Source organism: Panthera leo, chromosome B2 (assembly GCF_018350215.1).
Source record: "Panthera leo isolate Ple1 chromosome B2, P.leo_Ple1_pat1.1, whole genome shotgun sequence".
Taxonomy (NCBI): Eukaryota; Metazoa; Chordata; class Mammalia; order Carnivora; family Felidae; genus Panthera; species Panthera leo.
In genome coordinates this window covers 22,406,142-22,431,699 of record NC_056683.1, presented here as the reverse complement: position 1 = coordinate 22,431,699, position 25,558 = coordinate 22,406,142, and the positions used below count along the sequence as shown (strand labels likewise).

Genomic DNA, 25,558 nt, shown 5'->3' with positions numbered 1-25,558 from the left:
AATTCATTCCCCTGGCCTTCTCCTCTCCTCTCTTTGCTATTAGGAGGAGCCCATCATTTGTCATGTATTAACATGATTAATATAGTAGGTGGCCCAGGGCCGTTCCTGAGATTCTTGTGCCAAAAAAATAAAAATTAAAAAAGAAATGGGGTGGTTTTGCCGTTTTCCTTATTTTTGTGTGAAGACGGACTAAAGCTGAGGTCCGGTTTTGGCTGTGCTTGCTTGCTCACTGATTGGTAACATTTGGCAAATAAAACACAAGAAATCGAACGAAATCAAAAGGAGAATCGGAATTTCCCACAATCCTATATGAGTGTTTTCAGCATCACAGAGAATCACAACGTCCCCAAAGAACGAATGGATCTTCCTCTCGATTTCCGGGAGCATGGAGTGAGTGTGGGTGGGCGCGCGGGGGGGAGCCGGCCCCGCGCTCAGAAGGAAAGCCAAGTCGCTAAAGCTGCCGAGAGAGACACCAGAAGCACTGGGAGCGCCGGGAGCAGGGACCCCGCCGCCCCGTTGCCGCTGCCGCAGAGTTCGAATAAGCTGCCTTGGATGTTGAGGTTTTTGGATTCTTTTCTCAGTTTATCCCACATATCTTTCGCCCCTTCCTGGCAATCCGTAAGGGCTGTGACCGTGCAGCTGTGGAAATCCTCCCAGTATCTGGCGAGGAACAGAACAAAACGGAAGAAGCAGGTTGACTTTGGGCTCGGGGAGGACCCGGGCCTGCGCCCCTGTGCCCCTGCGCCTCCCGGGTCGCGGCCTCTCAAACCTCCCGGGGACGCCCTCCCCCCCGGCCCCCCACGCCACCTCTTCTCCACCATCCCGGCGCCTGAGTCGGTCCAGGCGGGCCCTCGCCAGACCTCGGCCCACCCAGGAAGCCGCCGTCCAAGGACAGAGGCCGCCCCCTTCGGCGTCTGGTTTCCCTTTCCCGCTCCCTGGCAGGGACCCGGCAGCCGGGAGCCGGGCCGCACCGGCTGCGCCGCGCTGGCACCTCGGCCTGCTCAAACAGATTGCTCGTCCTCCTCGGGGAAAGCTAGGAAAACAGTGCTAAGCCTTGCAAGCTGCCGCCCATTAATGCCTCTTAGCTTGCAAGATGGGTTACTTGCTCTGAACACGGCCCTCCCCTCTTGGCTTCTCACTTTCTCCTCCCCCTCGTCCCTTCTGTGTCCCTCCTCCCCCCACTCGCTGCGGTACTCTCTCGCCTTCGCCCGCACTCTCCCTCCTCCCTTCCTTTTGTTTCCCGTTCTCCGATTTTCCCATCCTTTCTTCTTCCCTTCTTTGTCTTCCTCCTTTTCCCTCCCCTCGGTTTTCCTCTGTTCAGTTCCTCACTTCCTCTTCCTCCGCCTCTTCCCCTTCCTCTTCGGCCCTCCGTGGCCCCTGGCCTTGCTCTCCACAGTCCCCCGGCTCTGATTCGGTCCGGAGACGCCTGCCTGCCTCTCCCCTCCCCGGGTCGGTGAGTGTCAGTGCCCTAGGGCCAGCTCCGTAGCCACCTTCTGCTTTCGCAAATCCCGGAGCGCCCGGCCTGGGCGCTCTGTCCCTCCTCTTCTCCCCCTCCGCAGTCTTTCATAGGCTTGGAACCCCACGAAGCCCCCTCCCCACGGTCTGCCGGTGTAGTCACAGCCCCCCAGGCCGGGACTCCGGTGCCGCCGCGGTGCCCACCGCTGCCAGCCTTCTTGGGACCCCGCTCCCTGTCCTCGCTCCCCGCCTCTTCCCGGAGCCCCGCGCCTTCTTCCTCAGCCGCTTCCTCCTCCTCGGCTGAGCTCCTAGCCCCGCCCCCACAACCTTCAACCAACCTGTCCTTTTTTATTGTCCCCCTTTCTTCTGAAAACCCAAAATAGATCCCTAGACTAAATATAATTCCAACCCGTGATCGATTCCTGGGGCGCTGTCTCCTTTCGGTGCTCGGTCGATCTGTGCGTCTCGGTAACTCCGGGCTGGCTCCCACTTAGCCCGGGCCTTTAGTGCCAGGTCACTAGCGACTGCCCTCCACGCAATTTGGTTGTATTTTCTCCTATCTCTTCCTTCTGCTCGCTAGCCTGGACTGTAAGTACATTGAAGGCAAGCACCATGTTTGATTTATCCGTGTTTCCACTCCCACCCCATCCCCTGGCTAATAGAAAAGATATAAATGCTTGTTGGATTGCCTTGAGCTCTGGCTGTTTTGTAATGACCTTTATGAGTCTCTAATTTATGAGGACTGCGGATCCTGAACCACAGGGCTTCCAGGTGCCTCAATTCGTAATAAATAGCAAGATTTAGAGAAACTAAGAGGAGCAGGGACAGCTCTCTGCTGTAATTGCACGTCCCAAAGGATATCTAAATCTCTCCTTTTTTATGCATGCCCAGATGAGGACAGGACCCTCTTGGAAGAAGACTATGGTGGAAAGTGGCTGATGTCCACATGCAACTGAGAGGGGGTGGGCTTCAGCAGAGTGTTGAGCAACCAGTGCCACTAAAGAAGTGAGCCCAGACCGCAGCAGGGGTCCCCCTCACTTCGATTCTCTGGGACCAAGCCCTGCTAAAAAATTAAAATAACTTGGAATAACCAAATTCTGGCAAATAATGGAATATTGGGGAGCTGATCTATATTTAACCTTTCATCCAGCTTTATAGATATACTCTTACCTATCATCAGACATTCGGGATTAAAGTAGGTGGGCATGCAACCCAGATCCCGCCTTTTGTCCTTTTCTGGTAGGAAAGTACCAGCCACCGAACTGCTGTGACTGTTGGGGGACACCAGGGTATTTAGGAAAGTGTGTGGCAAAATTGACCCCCATTTAAGTGCTCATAATTTAAACAAATAAACACCCCCCTCCCCAGGAATTAGAGAGAGGACAAGGACTTCACAGTATAAAAAAGGTGGTGCAGAAAATGGTTTCTTCAACCTACAGGGAACAGGGAACACCTCTTGTCTTGGCATTTTTTGGAAGGGTCATTAATGGGCAGGGGGTGGGAGTTACAGCTCTTTCTGAAAAATAAAGTAAAGTGTGTGTGTGTGTGTGTGTGTGTGTGTGTGTGTGTGTGTTGCAGAGGATGGAGGTACTTCAAGGTCTGCAGCAGCTAAAATGTTGCTGGTCTACCACAGCCGGGCTCTCTACTAGTTACTTCCTTTGCCAGTGGGAGCTGTACTTTCCAGTCAAGCTCTGGGAAAAGTCACCCACCCTACCTGACTGTGAACTGGTTCCTAGCCCTTAGCTGCCCTGGCCTGGGGATACCGAGCAGATGCAGAGAGGAGGGGGTGGAGCAAGGACGGTGGCTATCCTACACCTCTAATCTGCCACAGACTCGGCAGATATGGTCACTGGGTGCCCAGGACTTACTTTCTTCGGGCAAAATCATTGGCCCAAAACAAAACATCCCTTCAGTCTCTCTCTTAGAAAGAGGAAGAGGGACCCACGCTCCCTTGCCTACATCTCAATGTTCTTGCTGTGTATTGGAAGGGGGTTTCATCAGGGGAAATGGACCAAACAGGAGAGTGACTTTTCCTTTATGAAAACCTAGTATTTCCTAAAAAGCTCCTCAAACCAGAACCAAACGTTTTTCGGAGAGTACCCAGCAGTCCACTCATGCAGGCAGAAAAAAGAACGATGAAGACTGCCTCAAAGTAGAGCGAGGAACAGCTAGCAGCTCTCCAGGCCCCTCCGGGTTCCAGTGCGCTGAGTGCGCGCGCCTCTGTGGGTGCCGGTGGAGCTGCGCAGGGCTGGGATTGGCCCCCGCGTGGGAGGATCATCCTCTGCCCATCTCAGGCCACAGGGTCCCCTTGGGTAGTGCAGATCCTGGCCAAGGTCCGAGGGCTAGCCCGCACGGATTAGCGCTGGCGGGGAATTCAGAGCTCAGGCGGGTAGGCCCTCTCCGACCTCAGCAGCGCCCCCCAGAATGGAAACCTAGCATGCCAAAGAGAACACTTACGTGCACACGGTCTTGATGTTCGTCTTGTCGTCCAGGCCCTGCGGGTAGTTGGCCATGCTGTCGCCCAGCTTGAGCAAACAGTCCGAAAAGCCCTTAAAGACCGCATCGCACTTGCCCGCTGCTCTCACGGCCTGCACCAGGTACGCTGCGGGGAGGAGGGGACACCGGTCAGCAGCGCCGCGACCCTGCCCTACGGCCCCGCGGCCCACCAGCCCCGTCGAGCCGCCGCGTCCACTAGCTCCCAGCCTCGCGGGACGCCTGTGTTAAAGGTGAATGAAAGATGTGGCCCAAGAATGACTGACCCGCCCCCAGCTAGTGTCCGGTGCCTACGGTCGGGTGGGTGAGCGTGTGCGGGAGGGGGAGTTGAGTCCATTCCTTTCCTGCAGCTCCCTCCAGCATCTCACTCTGCATCTATCTTTTTCTGTTTCCCTCGCCCCCTCTTCTCACCTCCCCCGTCTCTTTTATTTCTCCCTTTCTCCTCACTCCCTCCTTCGTTTCCCAACACTTCCCCAGCAAGTCCGTCCTGGCTCTCGAAGTGCAATCTTGCATTTCTGAGGTGACAGAGGGGGTCACGACAGCAGAGTGCGGGGGAGAGGAAGAGGTGGGCGAGGCGGCAACGCGTGGGGCCCCGCCGCTGAACCCCAGGCCACGACGTGCGAGAAAGCCTCGGGCCGGCGCGCGGTGCTTGGTGGGTTCTCAGCAAACACTGCTGAATGAATAAATTAATAAAGTCTCTGGAACCCGGCAGCAGCCACCGAGGTGGATTGTTTCATTATAAAACAGATTGCCTACCGTGGAGTTTGTGTTCCGAGGGAGATCCTCGCAGGCACCCTCCCCACCCCACTGAGAGGGAGCAGCCTCGGTGTCCCGAGACAGGGCGGGGGTGACGAGTGGTCGGGGCAGTCAGGACCCAGCAGAGTCACGGCTGTGTTTGCGCGGGTGACCCCGGGTTATCTCCGCGAAGGCCAAATCCGTGAGCCTCTGGTTGTGGCTGAGCTCCCCACACACCCGGAAAAACCGGCCACCACTCCCGCCCGCAGCGGGTGGGACCTTTTCTCTCCAGGCCCCAACTCTGAGGGGCACAGGTGGCAGTCGCCTGGGGCTCTGGGCCTCTAGCTCCCGGTTCCCTCCGGAGGGGCGGGAGCCGGGATAGCGGCTGGGACCGTGGGAGGAGGGGAGCGGGGAGGTAACCCAAGAGGCACCTAAGTCCTCGCTCCTGGCTTCGGGGCGGTCAAACCCCAAGGCGCCGGACTGCCGCTGCGAAGGCCATTTCTGTCCACCCCAAGGCCAACAAATGGCTAAACGTTCGATGGCTCTTGGCCAAAAGCACGCCGGGGGCCAGGAGGGGCGCCAGTAGCGTTGATCCGCGCTGTTGGGGCTGGGGGAGCAGAGGGAAGGGGCGAATCTTAGAATCGAAATCGGCCTCCAGTACCCACGACCCTGAGCGCTCGCCCCCTTCCTGGGCAGTGTTTTGACCGCCACCGCTTGCGTAGGAATGTGTCCGGAGAGGATTTTATACCTCACTGCCCCCACCACCCTCAGCCGCTGGTCCCCGAGAGCTGGGCCAGACGCAGACCAGAGGAAGGTGACCGAACCTGCAGCAGCCTCCGAGAGTGCCCCGTTTGCAAATTGCAGCAGGAAGAGCGAGGCGGGCCTTGCGCTTTCTAATCCGGAACGGGAAGCGCCGGGGAAGGGAAGGGACTAAGGTTAACTTCGACCTCCGCTCGGGCAGAGACGTAAACCTTCATAAATCTCCTTCCCCCCACCTCCGAGAAATATTAAAAGGCCTTGCGACTGCAATATTTAATATAACACGGAGAGAGAATAAACGAATCTTTGTTCTGCTAGAATGCGGTCACAATGAAATGAACCCTACGCGTCCTCTTCTATAATGCATGCCACAAATGCTGCTTTGCAGCGTCGAAACGGAATAAAATCCAGTTCATCCTCCCCTCCCCCACCCAGCTCCCGTCTCTCCTTACCCTTTACCTCCACCCCCAAAACTCAGCGGCGAAAAAGTAGCCCCTAAGATGTACAGACAATATTTTAAAGGGGAATTGGGGCTCGCCTGGGGCGGGAAGCGCTCCTGTCACGTTATCTTTGCGGGCGCTGTGGAAGAGAAGACCCTCCCTCCACACCGCGCATGTGTGAGTGTGTGCGTGTGTAAAATAAGAAGTCGTGAAATTTTTTTTTTTTTTTCAACTATGACTGCTTCGTCTCTAGTTCGCTGTGGGAGGACCGGGGCTTGCGCGCGGGACGCGTTTTGAGGCTTATGCATCTGAGCAGGTCATAGCCCGCGCGACCCTCGCTGTCCTTCCTGAACCCCGCTTCAGCGAGGCTCCGGAGGGCGACCCGGGCTCCTTCCCTGTCCTCTCCGATGTCCATGTCCTGTGCCTTTCCTATCCGTTCATTCATTCGTTCGACCTCTCATTCATTTCAAACTTCCTCCCGCGTGTCTTCATTTGTGCTCACCACCCTCTCCATCTCCCCGTCCCCTCCCAACCCCCACTTTTGTTGCCAAATGTCAATGACTTGGGATAGCTCCCAGCCATGAATTAAAGATCGAGGCTCTGGTGCGGGAAAGGGCAGACATTCGGGAACAAACATGCTCAATTTCAAATCCACAGCCAACAAATGGTCATTTTCCGGCCGAGGTTAATGTGTTCCAAGAGTATCCCGCAAGCACAAACGCTCTCTCTCTTTTTTTCTTTAACCCCTCCAAAGTAAGGTTATATCCCTCCAGGAAAACAACCCCAAACCTGCTCCCATGAAAATCCCTGTATCAAAAATAACCGCTGTCTCCTGCTCTCTAAAAATTTGCAGGCTAATTGCTAAATGTCACATTCACTTATTTCCAACATTTAAGGCATTTGCTGCAATTAGCATTTTTAATATTTATTTAATCTCTTTGCACTAATGTCAAAGATTCAAAAGAACCAGATTCAAAATATCAAGTCATTTCTTAAAGGAAAACGCCAACATCCTGCACATAGTCTAAAATCCCTGTAATGTTCATGCAACAAAATACACAAAATCATGTCAAATGCATAAAAACCCACTGCAGAGAATCCATTTTTAATATACAGATAACTCCAAACCCTGTTTCTTCCACATTTCTCACGAAGAAAAATGTACATTTTCTGTTGCCCCATTCCCTAAAGCACCCTCCCACCCAAATACTGCAAGGGTTTGTCTGTAAAGAATGCTACAGCCTGAAATGGTAGGAGGCAACAATTCCCTCAGTCTCCAGAAAACCCGTTTGAAGAGTTTCTATTTTTTCTCTTGTCCATTCTATTAATAATCTACTTCACTTTCACTTTTAGGTCAGGTTAATTAATGCTCCGACCTGCATCGAAGAAGTGGGTTTTCTAGTGCTGGCTTCCATCACGTCTTCCTCATTCTGGATGGAAAACGCGAACTTTTAAAAGCCCCAAACAGTATAACTACGACTCAACATTCCTTAACATAAAATGGGAACTAAATAAATCCGTAATAATTACCCCCAAACAAACAAAAATAAGAATCCCCCCATATGGCATATTGCAAACACTTCTTAACCCTTTCCTAGATATAAAATACAGATGCCTATGTGGAAAGGAACAGGCAAATATTCATAGAATATTATACCCACGTATATTTGGCTGAATTCAACCTCCTTAATGATAAGCCTATTAAAATATATGCTCTGGGGTTCCCTATCGTTCTCAATTTGCTCTCCAGCCGGGTCTGCGGTGCCCGGTGCAAACGCTGCAGCTAGGATATGGGGGGTAGGGGGGCGGGAGAATGACAAAGTTCTAAATGCAGCAGTCTGAGCCCCGAAATATCTTTGCTTTCTGCACATAAACTTTCCATTCTAGCTGCCTAGCCATCTTGTTCCTGCATTCACCTTTCGACCCTTCAAAATAATACCTTGCAGCATCGCAGGGGCCAATGCATTGCCCCAGAGCGCCTGAAACCTGCTTTAACCCGAGAAAGGGAAGCAAAAATGGACGTGCGCTTTGGGGGAAAAAAAGGGGGGAAACCCCCTTCTGAAAACGGCCAGCTGCATACATATCCTGGCGAACGTTTGGAGTGTCTGTCTCTCTCTCTCTCTCAAGAAAAACCAACCCGGGACGCCCGAGTCCCTAGGAGCCGCTGCCCCCACCCTTGGGGTTTGCCGGCTTCTCCGCACCCCCGGGCAGCCAGTAGGTCCCCTCGGCGCCTCGGGCCGGCCGGCTACCGCCTGCCGACAGCCGCAAGCCTGGCCGGGCGGCCACTTACCTATTTGCACCGCGAGGATCAGTGAAATATATCTGCCGTTCAACTTAAGTCCCATCCTACGTTTAGTCAAACCATTTGCGACCGCAGACCTTTAAATAGTTAGTTTAGAGAACGCGGGGGAAAGCTGAAAAATAGGCATTGCCAACAAGTTCCAAGAGCGACGGAGACTTTATGCACGGGGAAGGCAGAGGGAGGAGAGAAAGAGAGGGAGCGAGGAAGAGAGAGAGAGAGAGAAAGAGAGAGAGAGGCTGAGAGAGAGAGGGGGAAGAGCTGGGAATGGTTCACTCCATTAGGAGGGGGCGGAGGAAGTACAGCCTCACGCCCACGAGCAGGCCTGACGTGGGGGATGACACGGAATGATTTTTTTTTTTTTTCAAATAAAGACACCTTGGTAGAGATCGCCATTTATAGTCATCAGAAACTGGAATTAATCAGATATCTCCAATTAATGTACAATCCAAACGAATTCTCGCCTCCTGGGGGTGACCACTTGTCCGTCCCCGCAGCCACCCCCGCCTCCTCGCGGTTCCTGGGGCCCCCCCAACCCCGCCCCCTCCCGGCGCGGAACAGGGGCTCCCTCTCCCCTCCCTGCCTGGAGCCGGGGAGTCCTGGCGCGCCCACTCGATTGTTTCAACTTGTTCCCCCTCCTCCATCAGCACAACTGAGAATCCAGCCCCCTATCCCTACGTTGTAGTGGGGTTTAAACGAGCGAGAACGGGAAAGGGAAAACAGCTAAAGCAGCTCTATTAATTTGACATTCCCCCCCCCCCCCCCCCCCCCCCCCCCCCCCCCGCTCAGCCTCCTGTCCCCTGCACTTGCCTACTCTCTTTCTCTCCAACCCAGCAGCTGAGCTCTGCGCGCAGCCTAGGGCGCGTGAGCACACACTCACGCACACACACGCGCACGCCAACGAGCCGAGCGCCCCCTTGCCCGCCTGCTCACACCGCACGGGAGCGCGCGCACACACCCAGGCCCTGGGGGTTTAGTCTGCACACGTGGGGCCCCTGAAATCTCCACCAAGTGCCCTCGGTGAATCTCATCACTTCGGACGCCCCAGCCGGAGAGAGATGGGTTCACGAGACACAGCGACACCTGTTTTGGGGGACAGGAGAGCACGGAGAAACGAGCCTCTGCAAAGATGATTTTCTGATACTAGAGATTTTGCTAACTCAGTTTAGTTTCAAACTAAGAGCTTTAGGAAATTTCCTAGGCCATCGATAGTATGTGGGGTTCTTTCTGATCCTGATGCGCCTCTTGGGGTTATTTGTTGGGCCACACACACACGTACACACACGCACACACGTACATCACGTACGCACACGCACTCCCGCATCCATATACACCTGCACTGTCTTTTGATGCTCGGGCACAAATCCTGTGTAGACGCAGCGTACTCTGCAACGAAGTGCTTCTGCAGCTGCGTCTGTGCTCAGTGCAAGGTGCTAACGACTACAGCTTGAGTTAAGAATGAAAAATAAACAGGGCTGTTTCCTTTCTAAAGGCCGTTAAGCTTTGGTTTCTTTCCCTTCTGCACGAAAAGATGACTAAATCCCAGTTTTTTAAATCAAAAGCTAAAGAAGGCATCGGCCAACTTTAAGTCCCCTAAGAAAGAACCCTCCCCCCCCCCACACACAAAAAGAAAACGCCCCCTGAAATCTTCCAAAATTACACGAGAAAATATCAAGATATTAAATAAGCAGTAGAAATGCAAACGGATTAAGGAGATATCAAATCGAATTTACTTCCTTCAGGCAGCGTGCCATCTGCGCTCCCATCTCCTGGTCCCCACACTCAGCCATTTGGAGAAGCAGAGTCAGAAAAAGGGGCAAAAAAGGAGGGGTGGGACATGCTGTGGAGAGTGAGGGGCTGAAGGGGAGCGCGGGGGTACTGGCTGCAGCACTTTGTGACGTGGTGCCTCTGCACAGGGCGGCCGCGTCCCCGCGTCCCGCGGGAGCCGCAGACTCAAAGGTGTGGGCACGGGCCCCGGCCCCGGGGGCGGAGCCACGTAGCTCCACCCGGTGACGTCACCAGACCGGTGGGTGGGGTGGCCGGGGGCCCGCCTTTCCAGCGTCCAGGGGCTCTTTGGCAGCCCCGGTGTTTCCTTTCCTGGTGCTCAGAGGCTCCTGGAAGGGCCGAAAGCGTAGGCGGGCAGAAGGCGGGGCGGGGGCCGGTGGCGAGAGGGGGGGTGTCCCTCGGACCCGCCCCCGACGCCCTCCAATGGCAGGGCGGGAGGTTGGTCCGAGGGGCGGGGCCTCGGGGGAGTGGCAGCAGGCCCCGCCCACAGCTCCGCCCCGCCCCTCGGGGTCCCGCGCTTTGCCTGCCCAGTCGTCTGCTCTCCCGCCAGCCATGAGCGGTGGCGCCGGTGTCTCTCTTAGACTTTTGCAGAGACGCAGCTGGGGGCGATTTAAGATTTTTGCCCTTAACGTCCTTGCCTTCCTCCTGCTACCCACCCATTCCGGGTCTTCCAAAACGTCGTTTTCTGAGGATGCCCTGGGATTTCCCCCATCCCAGCCTGGGGCTTTGGGGGTTGGGAGGAGGCAGCGCTAAAGGGCTGAATGAAGCAGAATGAAGCGGGGTGCGGGAGAGCTGCAGCCCGCCGACCCGCGCGCGTGCGCACAGCCGCCCGCGCTGGGGCTCTGGGGCCGGCTCTCGGTGGTCTCTACCCCGCTGTGCGGCGCGGCGCTACCCCCGAGCCTCCGCTGGCCTTCCCCTCTCCGCTTTCCTCCCCTCGCGTCCTGGCCTCCCTCGCCCGCGTGGGTTGCTTTGAAAGTGAGGAAATGAGAGAGCAGAGTTAGTACTACAAAAGGTTGAAAGCAGATGCTAACGGTGTTTTTTGTTTGGGTTTTTAAGCGCTTTTAAAATTGCAGGTCGTTTTGCAGTTAGGACTCCGTGCAGGTTCCGTGGTTGCCAATGCAAGCTAACTGTTTGGGAACCTTGGAGGGCAATATCAGTAGTTGAAGGAGACATGGGACAACATTTCTTCCTTTCTTTCTTTAATCCGATCAGTCCACCCCACATCGTATTAGAGGTGAAGGAGCAGCGAAGGAAAGCGGGGAAACCCAGGCCTTGTGTTGTGGGTATTGGCATGACCCCAACTGGTCCCTACGCTTCTCTAGGTGTCAGTTTTCCTGATCTGAAAAACGGACATAGGACGCGATCTCCAAGATGGTTTCGCCTTTGACTTTTGTGAACCGGAGATTTTCTCCCAACCGTTGATGGGGTTGGGAGTGGGGATGTGCACGCAAAGAACAAAGTCCATGCAAGTGTGCTTGCTGTAGGCCAGCTTCTGGCAAAGGGCATGTTTCCATTAGATAAGCAATTTTGTTTAAAGCTAAAGAAACAAATACGGTGAAGGATAGGGGAAAAAAGCCATTGGTGCTGTTTGGGTCTGCATATCACATTGAGCCAAAGGTACCCCTGAAAGTAGGTCTGCATAATTAAGACAAAAATATGCAAAACTTTTTATCCCTAAAACTGCCAGAAAGAGACCATGTCTAATTTTAAGCCTGGTTGGCATCGACTTCCTCCCTCAGTTCAAGTTTGCTGCCGCCCCAGCCTCAGCAAGTGGGCATGCATATGTTCCACACACACACACACACACACACACACACACACACACACACACACACACAGGAGCGCCTGGTGTGGGCCAGACCTGCGTTCTGTTTTTCCACATTGGCAACAGGGCAAAGCACTGAGCCAGTCCATCCCCCAACTCTCCACCAATCCAACATAAGTGGACTTTCCAGAAGCTGCCATTTCAAAAAACATCCCTTGGAAATTATCTGCAAGAGCAGTTGTCAGGGCCACTAGAAAATTCTACCTCTTTTTGGTCAGAAAGAATGCTTTGCTATATTAAAATGGATTGGTCTAGCAATACCTCTCTCTCATAAATGTAGTCTGTCATTTTTTATAACTTTGTTAAAAAGAAAACCGCAGCCCCAAGGTGGAATTACTAACCCCCAGGACAGCAAACCAAGACTTAATTGCAATTTTAACCTCTCTAGGAATGGAATTTTAAAGCAAATCAATCTGGAATTTTCTGGTCAGCAACAATTAGGTAATCTATCACTTGGACCCTCTCCATCCTTCCCTGCACTACACCACCAAAGGCAGAGGAGATAATCTGTGTGATAAAGCCCCTGCCCTTCTCCCCCAAAGGGAAGGGGAATTTGCCAGAAACAATCCTTTCTTTTCTTTTGCTAATAACTTCTTGTCCCACTCTCCCTCTAAAATCCTTCAATTTTATACAACTCCTCAGAGCTTCTCTAAACTAGCTAGATGGGATGCTACTTGATTCATGAATTGCTTAATAAAGCCAATTAGATCTTCAAATGTACTCAGTTGAATTTTGTTTTTTAACATCTTCAACTGAAACCTTTGATCAAAATATGAATGTAAAGTATGATAGCTCTTTTCTTTAAAATGAGAGCAACTAATACTTATCTGACCAGAGAGATAGCATGATCATGAAGGTGGTTTTCCCATGGCAAGGCTATCCATTGCACTCTGGATGTGCTGACCCCTGCGACTTCCCCAAATGTGGGAAACTCGACTGCATAATTTGTGGTAGTGGGGGACTGTGTTTGTGCTTTCCCCTGGGGGAAAAAAAAAAGAGAAAATGAGAACTATACCATGTTTAAGTAATCGTATAAATTAGGAGGGGAATGATTTTTTTGTAGAGCTATGTAAGTAGGGGTTCCAATAAAAATCCGTTTCGGATCTCTCTTGGTATCTGGTACTTGGTAAGATGATTTTTCACTCTTTTTCTTTAAGTTTATTTATTTATTTTGAGAGAGAGAGAGAGAGGAGAGAACACCAGTAGGGGATTGGGCAGAGAGAGAATCACAAGCGGGCCCTATGAGCCCAATATAGGGTTCCATCCCACTAACTGAGATCATGACCTGAGCCAAGATCAAGAGTTGGTCACTTAACTGACTGAGCCACCCAGGCACCCTGATATTTCACTCTGTAAGCACTGCTTCAAAATTAGTTTAAATTTCTGGGCTTTACAAATGTGACTGAAAAATTATTTATGCAGAAATTTGAATTCTGGGACCAAATACTGTGTTTGAAATACATCAATGTGATTAGCTTTCTATTTAAAACTAATATTTCAATAAAAATTAACATTGTTATGGAATATATACACAGAACAATGCACACAAACCAAAGATGCCCAGGACATTGATTTATCACATAGTGGTTCCCACTCACATTGAAATAGTCAGGACAGACATGCCAACTAAATGCAACCTTTTTTTTGAGATAAGATCCTAAACCAAAAAGGCCAGAGAATTATTAGACAGTTAGCAAAATTTCATTGTGGTCTGTGAATTAGACATTAGTTTGTACCATTGTGGATTACTTAATTGTAGAGTTGCATGCTGATTATAGAGAAGGATGTCCTTGGTTTTTGTTTGGTTGGTTGTTGGTTTTGGGGTTTTTTCTTGAGTAAGGAGAGCATACACTGGAGTATTGAGGGGTAATGAGACATTATAGCTACAGCTTGTTTTCAAAAGCCTCAGAAAAGTAATGGCAACCATGGAGATAAATAAATAGCAATGGAGAAAACACAGTAAAATGTTAATAACTGGGGAATCTTTGGCTGAAGGGTTACTGGAGTTCTTGGACTGTTCTCTCAATTTTTCTTTAAGTCTGCAATTATTTCAAAATAATTATTTACAAAAAAATCTATTCCAGGTGAATTGAGGACTTAAATGTTGAAAATAAAGCCTTAATATAGTAAGTGAAATATATAGACATTTTTAAACCTTAAATAAGCATAAAAAGCATGAACTGGAAAAGATTGATAAATTTGAGCATAATAAATGAAAAACTTCTTTTCATAAAGTAACATCTTAAATAAAATAAAAGAATAAATTATAAACTGTCACAAAACATGAGTATCAAGAACTAAAGAACTCAAACCAAATTTTTAAAAGTGTGTTATGTACACGTACACACACACACACACATATACAATCCCTAAAATAAAAAAAATGGGCAAAATACGTGAAGAGGTGTTTCACAGATGAGAAAGCATATGTGATTTATTCCAGGAATGCAAGCAAACTGGTTTAACATTTAAAAGTCTCAGTGTCTCCATGTCTTTCCAGTCCTGAGGGTTTTAAAGATTACAGGTTGATCTCACTGTGGTCAGTCTCATGTTTCTGATGACCACACCCACACCATACAATCACCATAGTACTACTTCAGAAACAAGTTGTATTCTCCTCAATGCATCTCATTAGGAGTAACACACATTGACCCATTCTATCACAGTTGATGTTAATCTGGGTTACCTGGTTGTGTTGGTGTCTGCCAGGTTTCTCTTCCTGAAATTCACCATTTCCATGTTTTCCTTTGTAAGTGATTAGTATTTTGTAGGGAAGTATTCTGAGACTAGGATGATTCCTAGTCCTCATCATACTTCCACACGACAGTCTTAGTATCCATTAGCCCTCCTGCCTAAATCATGCACCTCTAGGGTGGTTGGCAAATAGTGATTCTCTTTCTCATTTCTTCTAAATTTATTTGGCATTCTACTGTAAAAAAGAGCTTTCTTTTTTCCTCTTTCTTTCTTTCTTTCTTTCTTTCTTTCTTTCTTTCTTTCTTTCTTTCTTTCCTTGTTCTTTCCTTCCTTCCCTCCTTCCTTCCTTCCTTTAAATCAGTGTGCACTGATGGATCCCTATTTTTTTCAATGTGCTGTAATCCCTTCTTATTTTAATGCCCAAATTGTTCCCTATTTAGCCGGTGGGAGGCATTTCAAGCTGAGTTTTGTGTCTTTTCAGTGTATCCTAATGATATATTGAGAATTCTTACGTTCTGCCACAAAAAGGTATTCTGGGCTCGTCATGTCCTGACCTAGCCCTGGACTCAGTCATTTTTCCACAAGCTCTGCTTTTTTAAAAAAAAATTTAAAACAAGATCTAGGCCTTGGTAGTGCTTGTTGTTGCTAGAGTGTGGTTGCTTCTAAGTTCCTCTGAGAAGATAGAAGTAAGGAACATGTGTGTGTACTTCTAGGTACACATACATACCACACACACACATTTCTATTTCTATATCTGTATAGTCTGTACAAACATATTCTATGACTATGATATAGAACTATGAATTTATATTGATACTTCCAATATCAGTCCAATACCCTTTCAATATGCAACTGAACTAATGTGAATTCATTCCCTGGTGAGCTACAGATAGACTACCCCAGGTGGGATTGTCACACAAAGGAAACTGTATTTATAATAAGTAGGAGATCACAGGGAATAACTTCCAAAGTCATGACTCCCCAGATGGGGTGGCCTGAGTAGGTTTCTTGTATTTAGGTCTAGGATACATATTCAGCAAAGGGAGTTCTGTCATCACGTGTAGAGGTGGGCATAAGGTCATGCATGTGTACTTAGGAAACATGCTTATACATGCATTGTATGTTATGTTAATGAGGTTTGACATCCTTAGGTGGAGATCTTAACATTATAAAGAGGTATAACTGTCTAACACTCTGTGGTCCATCTGTGCAGGCCTGAGACGGTGGCCAAGCTCAAAGTGGTTTAGGCCACCTGGAACTCATCCTGTTGTCTTCCTCTAAAAGATAAGGTTAGCATTCCTATGAAGAAGGGAGGGTGGGGGGTGGGTGGGTGTTGCTGGTGAATTTTAATCTCATTCATCCAGTGGGGTGCTGTTTCACATTATGTGTAAATAAACTGAGACTCTGGACTCCCATTATCCTCAGCATGTTATTTTGTTGCTCAATTTACTCAATTGTTCGGTCTAACCAATCTTTAACCACTCTGGCTATCTCCTCCCTCCGCCTGCTCCCATTTCCCCATGCCCTCCGTGGTTCCCCACTGTTCTTCACTGCCCCACATTCTCAGCAGCAAGCCCTGTCAGCGCATGCGCCAGCCCCCCTTGCTTCCTCAGGCGCATGGGTCCATGCGTTCATCCTCTGGGCTACCTGCCTGCACCAACTTGTGGCTCCTCAGGTCTGTCTATTGTCCCGTGTTCTCCACCAACGTGTAATTTCTCCATGCTGGGAAGGAAAACGAAAAGAAGATAGGCTGCCTTGATTTTATATGTGGCTTGAGGAAGGGATCTAATTTCATGTTTTTCTGTATTGTGAGTCATATTTGCCACCAGCTTCCCTTATTGACGAGCCCTTTCCCTCCCAGTGCTATTACAAATGGTCTGTGCACGTACCTGAGTTCTGCACAGGGAAGGATCTGGTTCTGCACTGTTTCATTGGTCCATATGTTTATTCCAAGGTCAGCACCACACTGTTTAATAACTATTCCTTCAGGATAAGTCCTGATATTGGATAGGCAAGCATTCCTTTCTGCCCTTCTTTTTCAGAAGTATCTTGGTTATTCATGGTCATTTTATTTTATTAGATGGATACTCGTTTAGAGTTATTATTTCTCTTTGATGAATTGAATATTTTCATCATTATATAGCAATCCCCTCTGTATCTAACAGTCCTTTTGCTTAAAGTCTGTTTTATAGGATATCGATATAATTAGGCTGGATTTTTTTTTTTTTTAAAGATATGTCTTGTTTTCTTCATGTTTTACTTTTAACCTTGGCTTGTTCTTATGTTTTAGGTGTATCTCTCTCTCTCTCCCCCCATTTCTCTCTCTTTTCTAATTATGTTTTAACTTGAATTCCAGTTAGTTAACATATAGTGCTATTTAGTTTCAGGTGTACAGTATAGTGATTCAACACTTCCATACAATATCCGGTGCTCATTACAAGTGTCCTCTTTAATCACCATCACCTATTTCATCTCTGGCCACCTCCCCTCTGGTAATACAGATTTTTATTTATTTTTTAAAAAAATGTTTATTTATTTTTGAGAGAAAGAGAGAGAGAGAGGGAGGGGCAGAGAGAGAGGGATCCAAGGTGGCTGGACACTGACAGCAGAGAGCCCCATGCAGAGTTGGAGCTCATGAACTGTGAGATCATGACTTGTGCTGAAGTCGCTCGCTCAACAGACTGAGCCAGCCAGGCATCCCTAAAGAGATTTTTCTATCTTTATTTTTTAAATATGAAATTTATTGTCAAATTGGTTTCCATACAACACCAGTGCTCATCCCAGCAAGTGCCCTCCTCAATGCCCATCACCCACTCTCCCCTCCCTCCCACCCCCCATCAACCCTCAGTTTGTTCTCAGTTTTTAAGAGTCTCTTATGTTTTGGCTCCCTCCCTCTCTAACCTTTTTTTTTCTTCCTTCCCCTCCATGGTCTTCTGTTCAGTTTCTCAAGATCCACATAAGAGTGAGAACATATGGTATCTTAAACAGATTTTTTTAAAGCCCGATTTGACAATATTTATCTTTTAACTGGTGTGTTTGATCCATTTATATTAATTGTAATTAGTGACATCTTCAGACTTGTTTCTACTATTTTTATATTTCAGTTTATCTCATTTTCAAGTTATATTTCTTTTTAATTATTTCTTTAATATTTTGAATTGACATAGATATGTTCTCCCAAATAAAGTAAGACATTAGTCTATTCTTTGATCCTTTGGTTTTCTCATACTCCTAACACTATTATATTGATACTATATAGGCTTTTACAAATTTAAAAAAAATTATTTTATTTTTGAGACAAAGAGAGACAGAGTGCGAGTGGGGGAAGGGCAGAGAGAGAGGGAGACACAGAATCCGAAACAGGCTCTAGGCTCCGAGCCATCAGCACAGAGCCTGACTCATCACTCAAACTCAAGAACCGTGAGATCATGACCTGAGCCGAAGTCGGACACTCAACCGACTGAGCCACCCAGGCCCCTAGGCTTTAAAAAAACATTTTATTTTTTAGATTCCTGAAAAGTTCCAAAAGTAGCACAGCAAGTTCTTTATTTTTATTTTTATTTTATTTTACTTTATTTTATTTTATTTTTATTTTTATTTTTGGGATAGTGCAAGTGGAGGGGCAGAGAACGGGGGGGTACAGAGGATCTGAAGCGGGTTCTGCACTGAGAGGCTGACAGCAGTGAGCCTGATGTGGGGCTAGCACTCTTGAACTGCAAGATCATGACCTGAGCCAAAGTCAGGTGCTCAACTGACTGAGCCACCCAGGCGCCCCTGTACAGAGAGTTCTCATATATCCTCACCCAGTTTCCCCTAAGGGTGACATCTTATATAACTGTAGCACATTATGAAAATCAAAATATTAATTGACATGATAAAAGTAGCTAAAGATCTTATTCAGATTTCACCAGTGTTTTTATAGGTACTCAGTTTTTATATGTATATAATCTATGACATTTTATCACATGTACAGATTTGTATACTACCACCACAATTTAGGTACAGTTGTTATTGCAAAGGAAGTAACTTGGGCTCCCCCGCTTTAAAACAAAAAAAAGTCAACCCCCCTGTCCTCTTCCCTAATCTTGGGCAATTACTTATCTGTTTTTCATTTCTATAATTTTCTTTTTTCCAGAATGTCATATAAAATGGATTGTTTTTTTTCATTCAGTTCAATCTCCCCTTCCTTTTTTTTTTTTGAGAGAGACAGAGAGAGCAAGAGCAAGGCGCGGGGTGGAGGGGGAGAGGGGTAGAAAGAGAGAATCTTTTTTTTAATTTTTAGAAGTTTTTATTTATTTTTGAGAGAGAGAGAGAGAACACAAACAGGGGAGCAGAAGCAGAGAGAGAGAGGGAGACACAGAATCTGAAGCGGGCTCCAGGTTCTGAGTTGCCAGAACAGAGCCCGACTCAGGGCTTGAACTCACAAACTGTGAGATCATGACCTGAGCCAAAGTTGGATGTTTGACTGAAACACCCAGGTGCCCTAAGAGAGAGAATCTTAAGCAGGCTCCACGTTCAGCACAGAGCCTGATGTAGGGCTTGATCCCATGACTGTGGGATCATGACCTGAGCTGAAATCAAGGGTTGGATGCTAAACTGACTGAGCCACCCAGGCGTCTCAGTACAATCCTCTTAAGAGCCACCTAAGCTGTTGTACCAATAGCTCATTAAAAAGAAAAAAAAAATTGCTGAATAGTATTCCATGCTATGGATGTACCAAAATTTGCTTAACTATTCACATATGGAAGGACATTTGGGTAGTTTCCAGTTTGGGGAACTTCATTACAAATAAAGTTGATATGAACATTTTTGTACAGATTTTCATGTAAGCATAAATTTTGATTTCTCTAGAATAACTGCCTAGGCATGTGATTACTAGATTGTATGGCAAGTCTGTGTCTGACTTTTAAAAAAATGGCCACACTGATTTCAAGTACTGTACTGCTGTACTATTTTACATCCTCAGTAGCATGTGTGAAAGATCCTGTTTCTTTGCATCCTTACCAACATTTGGTGTCATCGGTCCTTTTACTTTTAGCAGTTCTGATAGATGTGTAGTGATGTATCATCAGCTTTCCATTTGCATTCTCCTCATGTCTAGTGATGGTGAACATGTTTTCATTTGTTTCTTTGCCATGCCTATTTCTTATTTGATGAAGTGTCTGTTCAAGTCACTTTCTCATTTTCTCCTTGGATTGCTTGTTTTCCTGCTGTTAAGTTTAGAGATTTCTTTGCATATGAATTTCTTTGGATATGAGTCCTTTGTTAAATTTGTGATTTGCAAATATTTTTTTTCCACTTGGTGCCTTTTATTTTTATCCTCTGGACACCGTCATTTGTAAACAAAAGTTTTAAATTTCCATGAAATATAATTTATCTTTTTTTCTGTTTTTGCTTTTATGGATAATGGTTTTGGGATTATGTACAAGAACTATTCACTGAACCCTAGGTCACAAAGAATTTCTGTTATGCTCTTTCTAAGAAGTTTACAGTTATACATTTAGATACTATATAGGCTTTAAAAATAGAATTTTGATTTTTGATTAAAATGGGTGCATTATTTTCTTTTACTTTAGTCTTAGCTTTTGTTTTGTTAGTTTTAAAATAGCACAATTAAGTAACCTTTAATTTACCTATGTTTTGAGCATTATTTGCATGATCTTTCCTCTATTTAAATTATTCATCCAAGACACTTTTAACTATGCATCTCAGTGATACCTTTTGATACTTTGTATATTTCAATGTTTTTTATTTATTTGAATGACAATGTGGCTTTTCCTTCAATACTTTAAAAATGTAACTCCATTGTCTGCTTGTATCCAGTATTGCTGTTGGAAAATCTAGTGTCTATCTACCTCCCATACATGAGGCTGTATTATGTTTATACTTTAAGAATTTTTTCTGGGGCGCCTGGGTGGCGCTAGTTAGTTAAGCGTCTGACTCTTGGTTTTAGCTCAGGTTATGCTCTCACAATTCGTGAGTTAGAGCCCCATGTTGGGCTCTGTGCCTACAGCATGGAGTCTGGAGCCTGCTTTGAGTTTTGTCCCCCCCCCTTCTCTGTCCCTCCCCCGTTTGCACTCTGTCTCTGTCTCTCTCTAAAATAAATAAACATTAATATTAAAAAAAAGAATTTTTTCTTTGACCTTGATATTCTCAAATTTCACTAAAATATGTCTAGTTGGACATTTTCCTCATTGCTCTTCTCTGGAACCCTTTTCAGTCCAAAGTCTTTCTTTCCTAGTTTTTTAGTTCCAGGAAATTTAACTTCATTTCCTTCTCTCCATTTAAACTATTTCTCTCTTTTTAGATCTCCAATTATCTGGATATTAGAGATTACTTTTAGATTTTAACTTACTAGCCTTGGGGATTTGGAGGTAGAAGGATGGAAAAATGAATATCCTTGGTTAGTTGGTCCCTGTTTATTTTTCTAGCTCCTCACTAGTATAGGGCTCTATACTGCCTTTACTTTGCTTCAGTGGACACCTGGACCAGAAGTCTGAGTCACAATGGGACAGAAGGAAGATATGTTTGTTCCTTCAGGGAGGGCAAGGGAAAAACAAGACTAGAATGCCAATAGTTTCTTTTTGATTTTATTCTTCCTCAGTCTTGTCAGGATTTCTGGTCCACTGGCCACAGCCACCACTTAATCATCAGGCGTTCAGAACAAACCCTGTCATCTCAAGGTTTCTCCAAGTTTTCTCTCTAATTTCCTCAGTGTTGACCTTGAAGCTGGGGGCCAACAGTCTTGCTTGTTCAGCATCTTCTCAGGACTGGGATAATCTGGTTGCCTTTTGAGTATTGATTTACAGCTGAACTACAACATAGTTAGAGACAATGCTGCATGATTTCAATCATTTTTTGAGAAATTGTGTGTGTGTGTGTGTGTGTATACAAAATAATGATTGGTTTCAGTGTTTTGTAAATGTCCATTAGGCCAAGTTTTCTGATTGTGTTCCTCAAATATTTTATATCCATAGTGACTTTTTATGTGTTCATTTTTTTCATTTCCAAGAGAGATTTGTTGGAAATAGTGATGATTTTCAATTTGTCTATTTTTCCTTTTTTTTTAAAGTTTATTTATTGATTTTGAGAGAGAAGAAAGAGAGAGAGAGAGAGAGAGAGAGAGCACCAGCAGGGGAAGGGCAGAAAGAGAGGGAGAGAGAGAATCCCAAGCAGTCAGTGTGGAGCTGGATTTGGGGCTCCAACCCATAAACCATGAGATCATGACCTGAGTCAAAACCAAGAGTCTAATGCTAAACCGACTGAGCCACCCAGGCACCCCTTATTTTTCCTTTTAATTCAGTCGGCTTTTGCTTTGTAGAAGACTATGCTATTAGACACCTACAATAGGTATCTGATTTTTTAATATCTTCCTAGTAATTTGAACCTTTATTATTGTTAAGTTTCTATCTTTATTAAAATTTTTTTTTGCCTTAAAGCCTACTTTTCCTAGTATCAATATAGCATCTAACATTTTTTAGGAGAATATTTGCATGTGTATTTTTTTCTATTCTTTTACTTTCAAATTACCTGTATCCTTTTATTTTAGACTTCTCTTGTAAACAACACATCCTTTGAAAAAGTCCAGTCTGACAATCTTTGCCTTTGAATTGGAGCCTTAAGTTAATTTACAGTTAGTATAAGTACCAATATATTTGGGTTTAAATTTACCATCTCCTTATATATTTTCTATTTATCTCATCTCTGCCATGTCCCTTTTTAATCTCCTCTGTTGCCTTCTTTTGGATTGATTATGCTTCATTACTTCATCTCCTCCCTTTATTATCCTGGAAGTTATATACTATTTATTATGGTTCTAGATCCCCTAGAAATTACCAAATGTGTGTTAAATTTATCCAAGTCCCATATAAATTATGCTGTTCTTTGAGAACACAAATATTTTTGAAACTTTAACTGAATTGCTGCTTATCTCAATTTACGTAGCATCATTTTTGTACATCTTAATTCTCTTTATGTTTAAAACTTAATAGGACATTATTATTGTTCTATACATCCAGAATTTATTCATATTTGTCTACATATTTACCATTTTCATTGTTCTTCATTCCTTCCTGGGATCATTTTTGGGATCAGATCCTCTGACCTTCCATCTGGGATCATTTTTGTTTAGTGCAAGTCTTCAAATGACAAATTATTTCAGATTTTGTTTGTCTGAAAGTGGCTTTATTTCACTTTTATTCTTTTTTTAATGTTTATTTTTGAGAGACAGAGAAAGAGAGACAGAGAACAAGCAGGAGAAGGATAGAGAGAGAGGGAGACACAGAATCTGAAGCAGGCTTGAGGCTCTGAGCTGTCAGCACAGAGCCAGATGTGGGGCTCGAACCCACAAACTGTCATGACTTGAGCTGAAGTCAGATGCTTAACAGACTGAGCCATTCAGGCACCCTTATTTCACTTTTATTCTTGAAGGATATTTTCCTCCAATATACAATTCTAGCTTGTCAGTTTATTTCCGAGTTTTATAAATACCTCATTACCTGCTGACTTGTTTCTGTTGAGAGTCATTATTCTTAACTGTTATTCTTTTGATCACCATTAGTGTTTATTTTCTAGCTGTGTTAGCTACTTTTTTCTTTGTCTTTGTTTTTTGGATTTTCATCATGCACTTTGGTTTGAATTTATTTATTTATTTATTTATTTATTTATTTATTTATTTATTTCTGAAAAAACATTTTATTATTGTCTTGCTACATAACAGTGAACATAACAGCATTTTGTCATATGGCAAATGAGATACAAGATAACATCCTTTCAATTCCTGAAAATCTCAATATCATCTGTCTTTTGGCGGATCCAGTTTCCTATGACTGAATCTATGATACAGACTATGAGGATACCGATGGTGCTAAGTAGTGAAGAACATTTCGCTAAGTTGTTCTATCATTGGTCCTTGCTCAAAGTGTTCATTTTTTTCTTCTAATATGGTTTTCAGCACTTGATCATGTGTTTCTTCATTATTATGCACAGGATCTGGCTGAGGGATAGGTTTTATAGGTTCATATGGAATGTCCACGGAAGGGTGGTATCATACTATTGTCCTGCCATCAGATGTCAAAGCAAGCTCTACTTTGCAATTATAGTCAACTGGAAGAGGAGAATATGTAGATTTATGACAAACACAATATAAATCTCTGTTTTGAATTGGAAATAACTGTTTCTAGATAGTTATAGTTGATATCACCCATTTTACTGATGCTAATGCCATGGTGAATCAAGATGCTTATCAAGTGGCATGAAAGAAGATGATTTGAAGAGAAACTGCTTTTCCAGGCCACCTGTTTTCATCCCTGATAGCCACTCACTGCAAGCCTGCCATCTTATGCATTTTTAAACTGTTCTGCTTGGGCTCCTTAAGACGTCTGTGTTTTAATGCCACTATCTCTTCAATTATTGCTTCTTTTCTAAGTATACATATATTGCCCTCCCACCCTTCCCCAAATGTTCTATGGGTTACTCTTTCATATTTCCATCCTTTTGTTTTACCATGTCTCATTTTATATATTTTCTTCTATTTTCCATTTCATAAATTCTATCTTTATCTGTATCTATATTGTTGTTAAACTAATCCAGTAAATTTTTAATTTTAACCATTATTCTTTTTAAAGTTTATTTATTTAGAGAAAGAGCACAAGTGGGGGAAAGGGAAGAGAGAGAGGGAGAGACAGAATCCCAAGCAGGCTCTGTGCTGTCAGCACAGAACCCAACTCGGGGCTTGATCCCGTGAACCACAAGATCATGACCTGAACCGAAATCAAGAGTCAGATGCTTAACCAACTGACTCATCCTGGTACCCCATTGATCATTATTCTTAAAAACAATTGTAGAAGAATTTCTAGCAGGGTCTTCTTTTTAATAAACTTTTACTTTTATTTTATTTTTTTCCTTTTATAAATTTAAATTTTAGTTAACATATAGTGCAGTATTGGTTTCAGGGGTAGAATTCAGTGATTCATCACTTACATACAACATCCAGTGCTCATCACAAGTGCCCTCCTTAGTACCCATTACCCAACTAGCCCATCCCCCACTCTCTTCCCTCCATCAACCCTCAGTTTGTTCTCTATCATTAAAGGTCTTTTGTGGTTTGTTTCCTTCTCTTCTCTTTTTGTCCCGCTTCCCATATGTTCACCTGTTTTGTTTTTTAAATTCCACATGTGAGTGAAATCATATAGTATTTGTCTTTCTCTGATTGACTTATTTTGCTTAGCTCCATTCTCATCAAAGTTTAACTTTTAGAAATGTTTAGTTTTGAACAGATTTACAGAAAAAATTGTTCAGGCAGTACAGAGAATTACCATAGACCACACACCCACTTTCTCCTATTGTTAACATCTTACATAGATATGGTATATTTCTTATAATTATTAAAGGTCATATTTTATTCAGATTTCCTTTGTCTTTACCTCATGTTCTTTTGCTGTTCTAGAACCCCATTTAGGATACCACATTACGTTTAGTTGTTATAGCTCTTTGGATCATCATGGCTATGGCTGTTTCTCAAACTTTCTTTGTTTTTGATGACCATGACAGGTTTGAGGATTGATTACTGGTCAGGTGTTTTATATACTCTCCTTAAATTGAGATTTGTCTTATGTTTTCCTTATGACTAGTCTGTAGTTAAGAGGTTTTGAGAATAAGACCATGGAGGTAAAGTGCCATTCTTATCACTTACTATCAACATGTATGCAATGGACTGAATGTTGTGTCCCCCTCAAACTCATATGTCAAAGCCCTAACTCCCAATGTGATAGTATTTGGAGATGGGATTTTTGGGAAGTAATTAGGGTTAGATGAGATCAAGAGGGAAAGACCCTCATTATAGTATTAATGTCTTAATAAAGAGGCACCAGAGATTTTACTCTTTCTTTCTCCCCAACTGTGCACAAACACTTGGGGAGGAAGAATGAGTAAAATGAGCACTGAGTAAGAAAGTAGCTACCTACAAGGTAAGAGAAAAGACCTCAGAATGAAATATACCTTTCTGGAATCTTGACCTTGGACTTCCCAACATCCAGAACTTTGAGAAACAAATTTCGGTTGTTTAAGCCATTG

At 45.1% G+C, this 25,558-nt stretch overlaps 1 protein-coding gene, 1 non-coding gene and 1 pseudogene across 3 annotated transcripts; 1 reads left to right on the top strand and 2 right to left on the bottom strand.

Moving 5' to 3' along the window:
- Positions 1-293: 293 nt before the first annotated feature.
- NRN1 (neuritin 1) lies at positions 294-8,406 on the bottom strand. Of its 2 annotated transcripts, XR_006202200.1 has the most exons (5): positions 8,173-8,406; positions 3,913-4,057; positions 2,626-2,726; positions 1,865-2,041; positions 576-660 (listed from the first exon to the last, which is right to left on the bottom strand). XR_006202200.1 is itself a non-coding variant. In XM_042937242.1 (3 exons), the coding sequence occupies exons 1-3, from the start codon at positions 8,225-8,227 to the stop codon at positions 432-434; spliced, it is 429 nt and encodes a 142-aa protein (XP_042793176.1). In that variant the 5' UTR covers positions 8,228-8,406; the 3' UTR covers positions 294-431. The 2 variants fall into 2 exon arrangements, 1 of the variants encoding a protein (XP_042793176.1); XM_042937242.1 differs by lacking the exons at positions 1,865-2,041; positions 2,626-2,726 and having other exon boundaries at positions 294-660.
- A 4,204-nt stretch (positions 8,407-12,610) lies between these two features.
- LOC122220880 lies at positions 12,611-12,773 on the top strand. The gene has a single exon (XR_006203044.1). It is a non-coding gene; the product is annotated as a U1 spliceosomal RNA (small nuclear RNA).
- A 10,506-nt stretch (positions 12,774-23,279) lies between these two features.
- LOC122219118 lies at positions 23,280-23,711 on the bottom strand (annotated as a pseudogene).
- Between the last annotated feature and the right edge of the window lie 1,847 nt (positions 23,712-25,558).

Coding starts and splice junctions, on each gene's coding strand:
- NRN1 (XM_042937242.1), bottom strand. CDS start 8,227: ATGGGACTTAAGTTGAACGGCAGATATATTTCACTGATCCTCGCGGTG. Junction 4,058..8,172: donor GATCCTCGCGGTGCAAATAG/GTAAGTGGCCGC, acceptor TCCTCCCCGCAG/CGTACCTGGTGCAGGCCGTG. Junction 661..3,912: donor AACATCAAGACCGTGTGCAC/GTAAGTGTTCTC, acceptor GTTCCTCGCCAG/ATACTGGGAGGATTTCCACA.